Genomic DNA, 16,350 nt, shown 5'->3' with positions numbered 1-16,350 from the left:
TATTGTCTTGGTTGTTTTGGTGTTGAGCTAGGATGCCCTATGATGCAGAAGAAAAACAGAGAGGTGAGGCAGTCAATTGTTTTCTTTTTTGGATACAAAGACCATTGAAAAGAGGAATCAAACATAAGATTTTCGTGTATGGTTAAATGCTCTCAACCGCTTGAGCTACAACCACTTTACATAAGTAAATTTTCTTTATATATCTTGATGAACAACTTTCTAAAATATAAAAGTTCTGTGAAAATTAAGCTTGTGATAGTCAACGGTTGTTAATTGTTAATCTTTACAAGGATTGGGGCACCGCCGACCCTCAGGCTTTGTGTGGCTGAAGCAGAAGGAGCGCACGGTTAAGAGCACCGGCAGGACCATCGTCTAAGATGCTGAGCTCACAATGCTTGTTGAGATCGGTAGGATTAAGACGCTCACTGGTTGTGCCAATAAGGAAATGTTCCACAGGATCGGCGTTTGCTAAATCTACTTCAAAGATCTCTCTTCAAACAAGCTTACCCTTAAAACACCCACCGGCCGGGTGGAACATTCCCAACTTCAGCATTTGAGGACGAAGATGATAAGGATGGCGGTGATCAGAAAGACAAGCACTGAAGTCTTTGCTTTTACCGCTCAGGGCTTCAGAAAAGTCTAAGCATTTAGCATAAATATAATGAGGGTCAGTATGAAAGAATAAAACCGCATACCGTTGGTTCGTATAGAAAAACAGCATCAATTTACCACCATGCATGACAGATCTAAGCAGACTTCTATACTTATGTTCATGGAACAAAACATCAACTATACTCCACAATACCCCATTTGTGTTCCATATTTGACCATTGTTCTTCCCCAAGAATGCCAACCATCAACAGCAAAAGCTTGCTCCAACTTTCTTCATTTTCTGCTGAGGCCAGTTCATAAATATTACTTTCTTGATCCATTTGATTTTATTATAAATACTAGTTCTACAATGAGTCCGGGGTCCATAGAATCGTCCAAAGGAGCTTCACTTGAGTCTTTTATTTATGCCACTTCAAACCGGACAACTGGATTTAATTCCAGGAAACATTTCTTGCTCCACTTAAGGGCAGATCATTGGACAAAACATTATCCACATCATTGTCCCAAATCACTATGCCCAAAGTAAGTCCTTTTCTTGCTATTCTCACTGTCATATTTCAAATTTCAGTCACTCTAAATACACGGGCATGCGTATTCCCTCCCCCCCTTGATTAAGCAGTCCAGCAACAACTAAAACCAACGCATCAGAAAGTACCATAATGGTTAGTTGACAAACCTTTCATGAAAATTGACAATGCCCATAAGAATTTCAAGCAGGTGTCCTACCCGGGTCAGCAATTGATGAAGTTCCATTTTCCATTCCATGATAGAATTCATCATGTGCCAGGCACTTCAAATCAATCTTTCTTTCTTTCTTTTTCTTCCCTATGCTTATAATTCCAAACCCCAAGGGTTTTGAAATCCCACAGAATTTCAGATATCTCATCTTGAGGCAAGCTCAAACCATCTCGTTTAATTGATCTATGCAAGTCACAGAAATATTTTGGGTCTTCAAGTCTGATGTAGTCACGTAAGAGCTGCTCATGATCCGGGATCCAATTTCTAGGAAATGGGGAGTAATCACAAGATGGAATCATAGACATGTGTGAGAACCGAACGCCTTCGATTGCATCAACAAGACCCACCCTCAATAGATCAGAATATTCAGGTGCAGAGTTGTTACTGCTCCCCCTCAGTGGACGACTGAGATCGCGTGAAGCAATTCCATAAACCTTGGCTCGTGATTTCAGTCTATACCTTGCAGCATACAGTTTAGCCAAAGAGCTACGAATCACATAGGCACAAAAACCAACAACTTTCTTGCGATTATCAGCATATTTGTACCAATCAGCCATGGTCTCCAACAACTTATTCATCTGGGAATTGGTATGAGCTTGACCAGAGTAAAGCATAGGAGTGCAGGGCAGTGGCTCAGGATCTTTATCACCCTTAACAAATGCAAGCCGCCTGAATTGGCGAATACATTGTTGTAAGCTAGCAGTAACAGAAAGCAGAGTCCCTACACCTTTTTGGCTCACCACATTACCTCCGGTCGCCGTGTACCTAAGGGTAGGGTGTATAACCCTGCGGCAAATTATATGGTCTAAGAACTGAATTCCCCTAGTTATGTGTTCGATATCCACCTTGGAGTTATCCAACCTTATCCCAAATCTTCTCTCACAAAACTCAATTATTTGCTTACGAATGTCGACTGCATCCTCTCTAGGCCCTCGGATCCCAATCAAGAAATGACCCCCATATCTAATATAATCCATTTTTCTAGTTTTCTCATTGCCACTAGAAGGAACAAACTCCGGCCAAGCCGGGTTATGACAGCCATCGTTTATCGAATTCTTCCAAATTGAATCAAGACTAGATGGCCTAAAAAACCCAACTATCTTATCTTCCATAAATTTATCCAATTCATTAAGACATACATTAGCAAGTAAAGGACTTAAAATTCCACAATGACCATAAGAAGGTACCTTAGCAGCCTCTTCAGGTGCAAAATTGAAGAACGTTCTCAACCAATACGGGTCTGGCTTCGGCTCCTTATCGTTCAAAATCTTCTTCTTCTTAGGCGCTTTCTTCTTCTTTCTGTTCTTTGGCCATTCTTCATAACCATCACTCTGTTTTCGATTCGGCGCTCTAACCGCGCATTGGATCAAACCCAGTATTTTCTTGTCCCTCACGGCCTGCTCTAAGCAACCCATCACCATATTCCTATCCACATTGTCAAAAATTTCACTGATATCGCCTCTCAGAAACCACAAGTAACCGGCGAAGTTGCTCCGAATAGTCCGAATAACCGTGTGGGCGTTCCTGCCGGGTCGAAAAGCGTGGGACTTGGGTGAGAACCGGGCCTCGAAAACGGGCTCCAGTATCATCAACAAGACCTCCTGAACGACCCGGTCCTGAAAGCAGGGCTCGTCGGACTCGAGCATAGCCTGGAGCTTACGCTTGGAGAGGAGCTCGATACTGGTCTTGTCGTTGGGGCTCCGAATGAATTGCTGGGTCTTCTTGTTCCAATAGAAATTGCCGCGAACGACGGCATTTCGGAGGGAGAGGAGGTCATGGAGGACGTGGGAGTGGATGGCGTTGCGGGGAGGGAACGTGCCGGTCACGTGAGCGCAGGAGCGTTGATAGGCCAGGACCCAGAGGTCGAATTTGGAGAGGAAGCCGGTGAGGTTGGGGAAGGTGAAGGTGGGTAGGGAAGAGAAGGCCTTGACCCACAGAGCTGAGCAAATTTCAATTGGGTCTTGTTTGAGGAGCGAGTATGGGTCTTGCTGGTCTTGCTTTGAAGGCGGTCGCTTTGGCGACGGTGGTGTGGAGAGGGACCATGAGAGAGTGCGAGTGATGGTTTTGAGGTAAGGGAAGTGGTGGCACTGAAGGTGTTTGATGGTTGTTCTCACTGACATTTTTGTTGGGTTGAAGACGAATGTTGAGGGACAGAGAGTCCGCAACCCTCTTCTCCCCTTCAATTTTGGCTGGTTTTGGACCGTTGGTAGTTTTGCTATTGAGGCTTTGTCTTCGCGCTTTTGAGATTGGAGGGACTTGGTCTTGAGTTTGGGCTGGGCGTTGAACCTGACTTTTTAGGTTGGGTCAATTTCTTTTCTTCATCTAGAGTGTACTAAAGCTTGGGCCTAGTACCTAATTGAATCCACTAAGCCCGTAAAATGAATCGGGTCAGACTGGCCTAGTCCTATGAAGGAGAAGAACTTCCTTGCACCGGGATGTTATTGTGGCAATATTCTAAGTTAATTATTACACACTATCATATAGAGAGTTCAATGGCATGATGGTGTGAGATTAATTTGAGATACCGCCACAATGGCATCTCCGATGTAAATAAATTTTTCTCCATTCTTTCTTATAAATTATGTACGGTAGGTAACTAGAAAAACCTAAATGGTTCGTTTCCCCATCCTCCATAAGAGTTTAAAGCAAACTCCAACTACTTGCAAGCACCAAAAGGAAAAAGCAGAGGGAGACAAGGCCAACATTTGAACCCAAATTACCATAAGATACATACAATAGGAAAGGCTAGTTATTTTATGCAACCTATGTATAGATTTGCGCACACATCGCAAAGAGAGCCCATACTACCATTCCATGCATGGAGTGCACGCTACGAAAACTTGAATAACCCAAGAAAATACGTGCAAGTGCAGTGCCCCCTCATATTATACAAGTAGAGTTTATTATACATCATCACATGCCTCTCTTCCTATTTTCCGGCTTGAAATCACACCTACTAACACACACACACACACACACATTGACTTTCTGTACGTATGAGGAGAAATGAAACATACCCAAATCTGCAAATGTCAAAGCATTAACACACATCTCATTAACATCATGTCTCAACATGCATAACAGAATTTTATTATTTAATTCATTACGAAAGAAAAAGAAAATTCTGAAGCATTTCCCTAATGGGTTTTGATATGTATGCATCGAAATAACATAAAAATACAGAGAGAAGTATTGAAACTTATCATCATCAAATGGGTTTTGATCATATCTATATATATATATATATATCTGTCCTTTATTACATGGCTAACAAGTAGTGTTTACAGTTGATCTTGTGCCACCTTTTTCATACGACCCATAAGCTTCAAGAAAGGTGGGTGAAATGAAAGATCTGAAACAAAATTCACCAAGAAAGTACAAAAACAAAAAGAAAACAAAAAATATCGTAACCCATCGATCTTGATCATCTGTTTTCATTATCACGAGACGCCCACGTCCAAGAGAACAATGAGCATTTGGACTGAAGGATCCTTCTGGTGTAGGCTAGCTAGGGTTTTGCAGTGGTGGGGGCAAGGTCGCAGAAGAAGACGACGGAGTTGGGGTAACCATTGTGGCAAGGGGAGGAACCGGAAGGAGGGACAAAACCCTTGGGCAGCATTGCGGAGAAAGGCCTGCTTTTGAAGTTCTTGTTGGTTTTCTTTCTCCTCTTCTTCTGCTTGTGCCTCATCTTTCTGTGCTTCTTGCTCAGTTGATCTTGTTTGTCCAAGGGAAACGGCGTCGTGTTCTTGATGTAGAACACTCGGTATTGGGCGGCGGTGGAGGTGGATGCGTCTGAGGGGGGTCTGTGTTGGATTTCATGGGATGATGATGAGGAGGAGGAGGAGAAGGAGGAGATGAGAGCAGAAGAGGAGGGGCTGTGGAGGAGGAGGAGGAGGAGAAATGTGCAGAGCATGAAACCCATGAGAGTTGAGAGGTTTTGGGTTGCTCTTGCATTTATATAAAAATGGAAAAAATGGAATTTTGAAGAACAAAAGTTGAAATGAAATTTGGAATTAATCAGATTATGGGATTTTGATCAGAATGTGAAACTATTTATTTAGGTATTTGGTGTATTTAGTAAATTCATCAACTTTTTGTTGGGGTAAATAGTAATTTCCTAAACTTTATTTAGACACCCCAAGTGTTGAATTGAATTTCATTGGTTGGTTTTGGTTTGCACAAAACTAAACCCAATTGATTTGGGCCACTTGCGAATTGGACTCTAAAATTGAGGTGAGGATTGTTCATTTATTTATGGAAAATCAAGTCGTCAACAAAAAAAAAAAAAAAAAAAAAGGCTGGTGGACTTCCTCCTGACCCAACTCTCTCATAATTTTCCGAACAAGTCCAAGGCCTTAAATGGAAATTCTGTCGATGACGTGTTTCTTCGTGTATTTCTCCTCGTCGTGAGTCGTGTTTGTCGAATGGTCAACAAAAGCTCTCTCTCTCAAATTTACAGACAAAGAAATACAGGAGAAAGGAGTGAAGCTCCTGAACGATCGGTGGCATTGATCGCCATTCAACGTTCCCGCGAATCCAATTCCGCGCCCAAAACACACTAACCCAACCAAACCAAAATTTTCCATCACTTTCTCGGGAAAATCTCATCCAACTCGGCGCACGGTGCATCTCAGCCTCCGACTGTAGAGGCGGAGCTGAGCAGTGAGAGCGGAACCCTGAGGCGGCGGCGGCGACGGTGATCGGATCGAGAATGTCGTCCAAGTCTCTACCTTACTCCAAGAAAGATGTCCACTACGACAACGCTAAGTTCCGCCATCGCTCCTTCGTCAAGGTCCTGCATTTCTTAGATCTCTCTCGTTTCTGCGCTTCTAGTTCTAGTCAGTTGGATTCACTGTTCAGATTGCGCTTAATTCTGAAAATTGATTAAATTTATTGTTTTTTCATATAGCTGAATTTCAGTTTTCTTACACTGGAGATTAATTAATTAGATGATGATGCTCTAGTAATTAATTATCATATGTAAGATTGTATGGATAGGATAGATCAAATATGTGATTTAAAAAATGTAATTTTTTTGCATCCTCATTAGTAGTTTTTCTCTATTAATTTGATTTACCATCTTGTCTTATTTTAAATGACATAAGTTTATACGTCTTGTTTCCCAGATGATATCTCAGTCCTTACACACCAGTAACGTAAAGCATCACTGTATGAGTTGCAGCACAGGAAAGTTTCTATTTTTAATAATGATATTTGGTGTAGCATATCTTATGCTGACACACACAAGTCCCACGAATTCTGTTACTGGCGGATTTGTGAAGGGTAGTAAGAACAATTCAGTTGAGCACATTACAGGCGGTGGCATTAGATTTGGAAATTTTTTAAGAAAACCACCAAGGCTTCCTCCTCAATTACCGCCTGATGAAAAAGGTAGCAACGGTAACCTTGTTCATGAGCGTAGGAAGTTAAATTCTGACCCAAAATGGATAGCTAGGCAACAGGATGTTAAAAAGGCTTTTATTCATGCATGGTCTGGTTATAAAAAGTATGCAATGGGTTATGATGAGCTGATGCCCGTGAGCAAGCATGGAGTTGATGGGTTAGGTGGTCTAGGTGCCACTGTTGTGGATGCCCTTGATACTGCCATGATAATGAGTGCTGATGAAGTTGTTTCTGAAGCAGGCTTATGGATTGAAGCACACCTTTCAAATAGGATTAATCAGACGGGACAAGTTAATTTATTTGAAACTACAATACGTGTTTTGGGTGGTCTTTTAAGTGCATATCATCTTAGTTCTGTGGAAAAAGGGATGGACTCAACACATAAAGGACCTAAACCAGTTGTTTATCTGGAAACTGCTAAAATCTTAGCTGATCGTCTACTATCTGGTTTTACTTCCAGTCCAACTGCTATTCCCTTTGGTGATGTTGTTCTTCGCGACCCTTCAGCGCATCCAGCTCCTGATGGTCGTAGTAGTACTTCAGAAGTTTCTTCTTTACAGCTTGAATTCAATTATCTAAGTTCAGTTTCTGGTGATCCAAAGTACAGTGTGGAAGCTATGAAGGTCTTGGAACACATGAAGACTCTACCAAAGGTGGAAGGACTGGTTCCTATCTTTATAAAGTATGAGCCTTACATCTCAAATAATTTATTAGTACTTACATCATTATTCTTTTCAACTTCTTAATTCTTGCTTATAAGTCTAGCATCATGTTTACATTTTCCTTGTACCTAGCAGCTCTCGTTAGGTCTACAGAAAATGACTTATACTATACTTCTATGATTATGATTTGATTACATACATTATACTCCATTATGATATGTTGGATCTTATAAATAAAAACATAGAGTTGGGAATATGAAAAGGACCCCCTTGTGCTTATCTAAGAACAAAATATATGGGTTTGGGACCAAAAAAATGTTTGCTCTCAAAGGTGGGGAAGAATACCTCTTTGTTCTTCTATGAAAAATGTTTAACTTATGTGGTTGAATTCCATGTGGCCTTGATATAATTCAACCATAATAACTTCCGTAGAAGAATCTCTTAAATAATCTCTTCTGCTTCCCTTTTGTCTACAAGTCTATGTGTTAAACTCTTATAATACGAGTCTTCTTATTGAGGGTGGTGCTGAAAGGTTCCTGATTCTAGGAGTTCCCTCCCTTGGTCTCTTGGATACAATTATTGGTGGATATTTTGATCATTGCTCATTTCTAAAACCGTACATGCACAAATGTATTTATTTGTTCTTGTGAGTGTGTGTGTGTTTATCTTTATGTTTCAATTTTTTTAAAATGTATTCAGTAGTCTGCGTCTCACATGTGCCTTTTTTATTTTCTCTTTGTTGATGTTGTCTATACTGTATGCAGCCCCAGCACTGGTGAATTTAGTGGAGAAAATATAAGACTGGGATCTCGCGGTGACAGCTACTATGAGTACCTACTGAAAGTTTGGCTTCAGAAAAATCAAGAAAGTAATGTTACATACCTCTATGATATGTATGAGGAAGCAATGAAGGGTGTTAGGCACCTTCTTGTTCGGAAATCAATCCCAAATGGATTGGTTTTTGTAGGGGAATTGCCTTATGGATCCGAGGGTTCTTTTAGTCCCAAAATGGATCACCTGGTAAGTAAATCTTTGGCATTTAGATAACTTATAAGTTACTTGTCTATGCTATTGCTTGCTATAAGTTCTTCAAAGTCAGAAGGAAAAGGCCAACTAGGTGGACATCATGTGGGCAGTGAAGTGTAGGTGGCATTGGATATGCTTAATCAAAGTTTTAAAGTCTAAATTTATTAATTGGCTTGTATTTTGCACAACCACAATGTACATGTATGCTTAACTTTTTGTGGTATCCTTGATAAGATGTATTTACCTGTCACTGCGCCAAGCTCATACTTGCTCATTTGGAAATGATTCTTAGTGTGACATTTTGAACTGCCTTTTGCAGGTATGTTTTTTGCCTGGTACTCTTGCACTTGGTGCCACGAAAGGCATTACCAAGAAAAAAGCAATGACAGATAGTGTGATTAACTTTGAGGACCTAAAAAATTTGAAACTTGCAGAAGATCTGGCTAAAACATGCTTTGAGATGTATTCAGTAACCTCTACCGGTCTTGCTCCAGAAATTGCTTACTTCCATACAGAGGTTAGTTTTGGATCTAAATGAGCTATATTATTTGGGAAAAGATCCGCCAAATTTTCACAATGGTCATTAAAGTAACATTTTTTGTCATCATTCCTAACTTTCTATTGTCTATATTGTACCTGGTAACTTGACAATTTCTCTAATTGAAGCAGGAATTTTCTGAAGGAGGTCTTGATGGTGGTAACAAGAGTTCTGAATATGTGAATGACATAATCATCAAACCTGCTGATCGTCATAATCTCTTGCGTCCTGAAACTGTGGAATCCTTGTTTGTCTTGTACCGCATCACAGAGGATCCAAAGTAAGCTTTTAATTTCCTCGTTATGTGTCCATCAGTTTTATTGCCCCATAAATAACACACGAGTAGAGGATAAGTCATATCCCCTTTTGGAGCACTTTCACTTATACTTGGTACTTGCAGATATCGTGAATGGGGTTGGCAGATTTTTGAAGCATTTGAGAAATATACCAGAATTGATACTGGTGGATACAGTTCCTTGGATGATGTAACTGCAATTCCTCCTCATAAAAGAGACAAAATGGAGACGTTCTTTTTGGGCGAGACACTGAAGTATTTGTACTTGCTGTTTGGAGATAGTTCCGTCCTTCCATTGGATAAATTTGTTTTTAACACAGAAGCTCATCCTATTCCAGTAGAAGGCACTACCAAGAGGGGTTAAAATTTTGTTGCACTAAAGCATCAATTCAAAGGAAAAGGAAGTAAAGCATGTATGGACAAATACGGTAGCAGATGTGAACTTGAATGCTCCTTCCGGACTTGCTGGTGTTCATACATTTAGAGTATATCTGATTCCAGAAGACAGTAAATACCCTTGTTAAAGTTAGAGGCGGCTTAATTTGTTTCTCTTCTTGTGCAATTCATTACGTGACAAACCTACAGGACGGAGAGTTTTTCCAGACACCCCTGTACTTGGGGGTGCACCAGATAATGACAAGATTGTATTATGTACTAATTGCTATTTTACAATTTTGATTAATTACCTAATGGGGTTTTACCCATCAAAAGTATGAAAGTGCCATATTCGGTAATCAACTATTTTCCACTTCTCAGGTAGTATTACTGGATTTGGGGAACCAAAATCTTCAACTGGTGTAGTCGCATCAAAATTTCTGTTAACATCTTATTTTACATTGCCTAAAAGTTACAAGCCATCTTCACCTCTACGTAGTTGTATCTAAATAATATTAAGTCACATCAGAATTCATATTATCAGAGTCATGATGAAGAAGAAACAGGTGATCACCATCTCGAACAACACTTATGTCATCTATTTCTGCATTCTCTGCATTAATGACTTTTGTAGGTTTGTAGCCTCCAAACTTCTCACCTGCAATGTCATAAAGTGTGAGGACAAAACTGTGCTGTTATGGAAACTGTATGCTGATCCTGTTAAGCTCTGTGTTGTTGAATATTTTCTAATTTATAAGAATTTTCAGTTCAGGTTTGTTCCTAATCTACTCTTTGAGTTAAAAAGGAAAGCTTACTGGCAACTCTGAGCAGCTCTTCCATCGAATCAGGTAGGATTATTAACTTTGCAAGCTGCATCTCTGATGCACTTCCATTTTGAAAATGCATGTGGATAGTTACTCTCTTGTTGATTGATCTCATCCCTTCTCTATCTCTTGCAGGGCTAGAAGTGCCTGAGTAGGACTTCATGGGTTTCTTTCTCAAGTGAGAGTGGAAAAACTGGGTGCCCTCGTGTCTTTTGGAATTTCCTTTACAATTCCTGGTGCTTTCAGGTGTTTCTGGCTCACTAAACTCTATTCTATGTTCATCTATTCTCCTATTCTCATAACTTCGTAAGAGGTCATTTATGCTCTTGTTTCCCTGCTGTTGTGCCAGAGCTTTTGGCGTCCAACCTCTAGTATCCGGTTTGTTTACATTGGTTCCTCCTTCAAGCAAAATTTTAACCATTTCCTTATGTCCCTGGCTAGCAGCAGAATGAAGAGCCATTTGGCCGTCCTCAGCAGCGATGTTGACATCCATTGCACATCTAGTTAAAATATCAGCCTTGCATATCTCACTCTTCTCTGTAGCCTCTGGACCTGTAAACAAATCATTCCTCGCTTCCTGCATCGATGGATCTTGATGTGAATTATCTTTGCATTGTGCTTGAGAACAGCATCCTTCTATTGGATCTGTATGTGGATATTCGCAGCCCAACCCTTCTTGCCCCTTCAGTTTCTGTAAAGTAGAGTACAGACTATCAGTCTTTGGAAGAGAAGGGTGGTGTGCATGACTGCATTTACCTTTTTTCTTTTTGAAAAACAATATTGTTTTAGTACCATAAAAATGTTGTTCATGATAATTTGCTCATCTTCCTTATTTGCTTGTACGGTGGCCATCAGGGAACTGCTGCGGAGTCGTAAAATCTGAGAAAGTTCGGTGGTCCGAACGGTGAAAGGCTGTGGCATATTACATAATACTCCTATTTCTCCCAAAGTATCATCAGCAGTTGCCTTTCCAACAACCTGTTTGGAGCATGTGAAGTCAGATGTTATCTCTATGTTCTCCAATCCAGAGAGTATTTTGAAATGTCAACAATCATATTTGTATCTGTGACTTACTTGCTCATGCTCATCAATATTGCATATCAAATCCTGCAACGATGGAATTTTCCCAATTGAAATTTAGGTCAGAAAGCTTTTGTAAGAATAATATACGAAGATCATGTAAGAGATAAGAGTTAAGCTAGCGCACCACTGCACCTGAGACCAGTATGTAAAGATCCGTTGGAGCCTCATTTTGTAGAATTACATCTTCCCTGGGTGGAAAATACTCTGCATCTATTTCTGATACCTTAATAAAAGAATGCATGGTTTTTAGCAATCTCATGAGAAATTTAAAAGAGAAGATGAAGGGCCAACGGGGTCTAATCCAGTGGAAAAGAACCTTGACTTGCACCATGGCATCTTAGTTGTGTGTGTGAGTTTAAACTATCACTTGTACTGAAAAAAAAAATGAGGGTGGAGGAAATAAAATAAAAATAAAAATTTACCAACTGAAAGAGGAAGTCATGAGAAACTCCTTGAAAGAGATAGACTTTTTGAACAATGGGGAAGAAGAGATGTTGTGCAATGCTTGAACGAATGGCTTTTGGCAAACCATTTAAGGTCTCTTGCTGCTTCAATCCTTCTGTCTTGAACTTGAGGCATATATGTGACAACATTTGATCCTGAATGCGTTGGGGCAAGTCATTTCTTGCTGCAAATTCCGTAGCAGCTCTCACTGTGTCCCTCTATAAAACACCAAAAGCAAAGCTTCATCATCTAATATTTTATTTTGGAAAAAAAAAATTATATAAAAAATTAATATATTTTTTAGTTGGGTTTCGATTTGAAGAAATACTCTCAAAATGTGGGGTAGACAAGAGAGCTCACAAAGGAACAGATATTTGGACCTTTTTCTAAAACTTTGATTGTGACTGGGGGATTATTTTGGTCCATTTACAACCTGCCTAGTGCCTAAACTTTGGGACTCTCTTAGGAGCTGGTTCATTACTTTGAGCTGTAGTTGTTCTCTAGAAAAGGGACTTTAACTTACAAAGATTCTGGTTCTGCTGGTCCAATGAACCACAAGGTTTGTCATGTTTCCAATGAGGTAAGATGTCAATCCCAAGTTGAAGAGCATGTAGAAAATGTCAAACAGCATCTCCCTGGGGTTCTCAGCATGCAAGTCCCCATAGCCAGTTGTTGTTAGTGTTGTTATAGACCAGTATATTGCAGTCACATATCTGTTCCAGAGACTGTCCTCTTTGAAATTTGGGTACACTGCACCAATCCAGGTTCGTTTCAGGTCAGGATATCGGTCTGCGATCAGATAGTTGAAGCATCCAGCACAGTGTACTGCAAAAAGGGTTACCTGCAATTTGGATGCCACATAAATTCAGAAATGGTGAACAGCAAAAATGACAAGAGAAGAGTTATGGTGCATGCGTTGGGGTTTTAGGGGCTTACAGATATGAGCTTTGTGCACCGAATCCAGAAGTAATTGAACCGAATGTCCTTCTCAAGTCTGAAGGGAAAGCAAACCGGCTAGTAAGTATTGTGTTTGTCAATACTTGCATCAAAACAATTGGAAAATTTGAAGAAAACCAAAGGCAAAGCCATAGGATTAGGATGGAAGAGTATGGTGATGAACCTTGCAAACAAGAAGCTGACACGTCTGAGGCGCCAGAGCCTGAGCATGTTGAGTAGTTTGAAGCCAAGTTCGCTGCCATGATTTGTGAAGAGGAGGCTAATTGACTGAAATGGTGCAGTGGAGCACACATCGAAAATGAACCAGGTTGAGATGTACCTGTTGGTTGTGTGAAAGAACAAAAGAAAGAGGATTATTTATTCTTGTAAAGAAACTAAAACACATCTCCTGGTTGTTGTAACTCAGAATGAAGTACTAACGCACCTCATTGCGATTTGCTTGGGATTGTCAACGAGAAGATAAGAGCGGCTGTCGAGATAGGCAACAAAGAAAGTGAGGAAGATGTCAATGGCAAAGAAGCCATTGACAATGTTGTCAAGGACGAAAAGAGCATCTTGCTTGTAAGGCAGAAATGCAAACTCGAACGGGCAAATCCAGGAGGAGTAAATGACTAGAAGAACAAGTAGCATCTCCCAAGCCCTGAAAAATGAGGATCATATTTAGAGAGAGGGCATGAATTTGATGAGCAGCAGCAGCAGCAGAGTAGAAAGAAACCAATAACATTGAAAAAGAAGAAGTAATGTGACAAAGAAATGAATAAACGATCATCACCTATAGCGAGGATTGTATGGGGATATAATGTATTTCCTGAGCTTAGTTGACTGGTTGATTCTGGCTCCAAGGGAGGGCAGAAGATCACTAGAGAAGAAGCTGCTCTGAGCAAAACTATCTATTTGATATTCATCGATACAGAACCTCTTGAAGAAGTTTTTTGTGCAGGAAAGTGACATCTTTTTTTCTCTTCTTTTTTTTTTTTTTGGTTTTTCTGGTCTTTGCTTAACTCTTCAAGATTTGTAAAGTAAAATGGTTGGTTGGTTGGTTGCTAACTTGCTAGCTAGCTAAAAGATTTTTGGGGTATTAATAGTAAGGCCACTTGGCTTCGGTGACACATCTCCTCCTTCCCCTGTAGCCTTTTTCGGTACCTTTTCGGTACCACACCTGTGACATATTTGCTTTGAAACGAATATGCTGGAAGCTTAATTGTGCAGGTGGGCTAGTAGTGCTGGTTACGGATGGGAAAGCTAGAAGAAAAAAGATGAAAGAAGACTTTCCATCTTGTTTGAGCAAGAAAGGTAAGGAAATACGAACACGAAAAGAACAAGTTGAAGAGAGAGAGAGAAGAAGCAGGGGAAGTGGCAGACATGAGCAGCTTAATTTCTGTAATGCAGCAACAGAAGCAGCAGCAGCTGCAGATAAGCTCTTGCTAGTGATAGAGCGACAACAAGGAAGATGATAATGGTGGTTTTTGTTGTGTAAAGGTGAGTGTGGCGGGTGCGCCATCATTGATATACATGTGGAGTTTTGCTCCAACAGGCTGCTGTTCAGCAAGGACAGATTTCACTTGGGTTTTAAGCATTTTGGCAATTCCCCTAATTGGTGTGTCAAAAATTTTTTTTTTCAAGTATTCATTTCAAAATGTGAGAGAATGGACCAGAGGCTGATCTGGTGCAGTTCACTTCATAGATGCCACGTGGACCAATCAGAAGTTGTTGAAGAGGTGGTGACACACTTCTGCAAAAATCGTCCAACAAACAAAACCCAAGTTTTTATTTTTTTTTAATTTTTTAAACTCATGATTATTTAGCTCCCTTCATATTCATATTAAGAGGCCAAGAGCAGACTTGCTTGCTGCTGAGGTTGTTTGTATACGCAACTCAATCAGAGCCATAAAAGTGTGAGATGGATTGGTGCCATATATCCAAATTCCTATATCCGTTTTCTTCTAATTTGGTTTTAGCTCAACAGGATTCTCACCGACTAGTTTTTTGTGTGGCTGCACTGCATGTTGTTTTGATTTAACATGCATCTGATCTAGTTAAATTAATTAATTAATCAAGGATTTCATCGGACGGTCAGGATGAGGTAATCTTTTTGAGTTCGAATGATAATCTCCCATCTGCAAATCTCCAACTCATCATGTAAATGTAATGCAGATTTGCTGGCTCCATGAAATCCTTTTGAGTGCATGAAATTTTGATGGCCAATGTGGCATATGGGATGTTGGCTTTGTATTTATCCTGGAAAAGCATATGACTGGTTGTCAACAAAAAGTTGAAGAGACAACATATTTGCATGTCTTCAATCAGAATTATCCCCCTCTGATTTAATTGGCTGCAGATACTAATTACTTGTGCTGATTGTTTTCTAATTCTCTACAATAACCTTTTATCACAAGTTTTAGAAGATAATCAAGGTTTAGACAAGTAACCCCTCCATCTCTCAAGGACTAATCCGTGTCATTGAATTAATGATGATGTGATTATTGGCTTGAAGCCCACTTGGTGCTTGCAGTACTAAGCCAACCTTGCAGAGGGTGAAAGGACAGCATGTGACAAGTTCTTGGGTCCCGTGGGTGGACCACTTCACTCCTCCGGCTATACACTTGACCAAAGGGAACTTCCTATATTTGGATAGCACTCTGTGGAATCCAAATGTAGGAAGGTTCTTTTTATTTGTGTGTGTGGTCGGACGGATAATCATGGTCGATCTATCAGACCTAAATATTTCTCTAGAATATACTAATGTCTCTTTAAGCTTAAATTAAAGGCACGTGAGTGACGTGTGCGTGTTTGGGTTTGATTAAGCAGAAACCCCACCACTCTTCCATTGTTAGTGACTATGTCTATAGCAATTTGTGTAATTATAGGGACTCTCTCTCCTCATTGGACCTCCTTATTTCTGGGGAGCCTCTCAATGACAAGGACTATGTGGCTTTGTATACTTCCTTTGCCTCTCTCTCTCTCTCTCTCTCTCTCTCTCTCTCTCTCACGGAAAAAGTGTATTGGGTCGATCGTGAAAATTGTGAAGAAAATAAAGCAATTGTTTTTAGGGTTTACATGCCAATCCTATTCAAGGTTTCTCATGAACATGTACCACATAAACCGAACATCAGTTTACCAAAACACCATTTGAGGTATATTAGAATTAAGGAAGACAATTCTCACACCAAATAAGAGTAATTAACTAAATTAATTAATTAGGCAATATTTGGCGGTAATGCATGCGAAATGAAGAAGAAAAATCGTGAATGTAACGTGGCCAGCATATATAGCATTCAAACCAAAAGTTTCATGTGACCATATCACATATAATTAACAAAGTTTGAACTTTTTTGGTGCCACACATGCTTCATGGCCCATGATGCATATATCTTAGGGTTGAAAAATGGAAGA

General features: G+C 40.1%; 3 protein-coding genes and 1 long non-coding RNA gene across 6 annotated transcripts; 2 read left to right on the top strand and 2 right to left on the bottom strand.

Moving 5' to 3' along the window:
* On the bottom strand, nucleotides 69-3,573 carry LOC109948550 (group II intron-encoded protein LtrA). Its single transcript, XM_020561860.1, has one exon. The coding sequence runs from the start codon at nucleotides 3,468-3,470 to the stop codon at nucleotides 1,410-1,412; it is 2,061 nt and encodes a 686-aa protein (XP_020417449.1). The 5' UTR covers nucleotides 3,471-3,573; the 3' UTR covers nucleotides 69-1,409.
* On the top strand, nucleotides 5,676-10,012 carry LOC18780386 (mannosyl-oligosaccharide 1,2-alpha-mannosidase MNS3). Its single transcript, XM_007214472.2, has 6 exons — nucleotides 5,676-6,142; nucleotides 6,477-7,435; nucleotides 8,180-8,435; nucleotides 8,761-8,958; nucleotides 9,111-9,259; nucleotides 9,380-10,012. The coding sequence occupies exons 1-6, from the start codon at nucleotides 6,062-6,064 to the stop codon at nucleotides 9,636-9,638; spliced, it is 1,902 nt and encodes a 633-aa protein (XP_007214534.1). The 5' UTR covers nucleotides 5,676-6,061; the 3' UTR covers nucleotides 9,639-10,012.
* LOC18778980 (potassium channel KAT1) lies at nucleotides 10,060-14,849 on the bottom strand. The gene is made up of 11 exons (XM_007213577.2): nucleotides 13,730-14,849; nucleotides 13,382-13,597; nucleotides 13,121-13,276; nucleotides 12,937-12,994; nucleotides 12,524-12,841; nucleotides 11,979-12,218; nucleotides 11,681-11,779; nucleotides 11,548-11,580; nucleotides 11,266-11,451; nucleotides 10,465-11,164; nucleotides 10,060-10,307 (listed from the first exon to the last, which is right to left on the bottom strand). Exons 1-11 carry the CDS (start codon nucleotides 13,906-13,908, stop codon nucleotides 10,165-10,167), a joined length of 2,328 nt encoding a protein of 775 aa, XP_007213639.1. The 5' UTR covers nucleotides 13,909-14,849; the 3' UTR covers nucleotides 10,060-10,164.
* LOC109948488 lies at nucleotides 10,301-11,396 on the top strand. Of its 3 annotated transcripts, none has more exons than XR_002271133.1 (3): nucleotides 10,301-10,497; nucleotides 10,609-10,719; nucleotides 11,329-11,396. It is a non-coding gene; the product is annotated as an uncharacterized LOC109948488 (long non-coding RNA). The 3 variants fall into 3 exon arrangements; XR_002271131.1 differs by lacking the exon at nucleotides 11,329-11,396 and adding an exon at nucleotides 10,918-11,033; XR_002271132.1 differs by lacking the exon at nucleotides 11,329-11,396 and adding an exon at nucleotides 10,823-10,907.

The sequence above is a fragment of the Prunus persica genome, chromosome G4 (assembly GCF_000346465.2).
Source record: "Prunus persica cultivar Lovell chromosome G4, Prunus_persica_NCBIv2, whole genome shotgun sequence".
Taxonomy (NCBI): Eukaryota; Viridiplantae; Streptophyta; class Magnoliopsida; order Rosales; family Rosaceae; genus Prunus; species Prunus persica.
Note: the sequence above shows the minus strand (reverse complement) of the source record. Positions and strands in the feature narration are given on the sequence as shown.

Excerpts from the sequence above, each read along its gene's own strand:
- LOC109948550 (XM_020561860.1), bottom strand. The coding sequence starts at position 3,470 with ATGTCAGTGAGAACAACCATCAAACACCTTCAGTGCCACCACTTCCCT.
- LOC18780386 (XM_007214472.2), top strand. The coding sequence starts at position 6,062 with ATGTCGTCCAAGTCTCTACCTTACTCCAAGAAAGATGTCCACTACGAC. Across the intron at positions 6,143-6,476 it reads GCCATCGCTCCTTCGTCAAG|ATGATATCTCAGTCCTTACA; the intron begins GTCCTGCATTTC and ends CTTGTTTCCCAG. Across the intron at positions 7,436-8,179 it reads CTGGTTCCTATCTTTATAAA|CCCCAGCACTGGTGAATTTA; the intron begins GTATGAGCCTTA and ends TACTGTATGCAG.
- LOC18778980 (XM_007213577.2), bottom strand. The coding sequence starts at position 13,908 with ATGTCACTTTCCTGCACAAAAAACTTCTTCAAGAGGTTCTGTATCGAT. Across the intron at positions 13,598-13,729 it reads CCATACAATCCTCGCTATAG|GGCTTGGGAGATGCTACTTG; the intron begins GTGATGATCGTT and ends CTCATTTTTCAG. Across the intron at positions 11,780-11,978 it reads ATGACTTCCTCTTTCAGTTG|GTATCAGAAATAGATGCAGA; the intron begins GTAAATTTTTAT and ends TCTTTTATTAAG.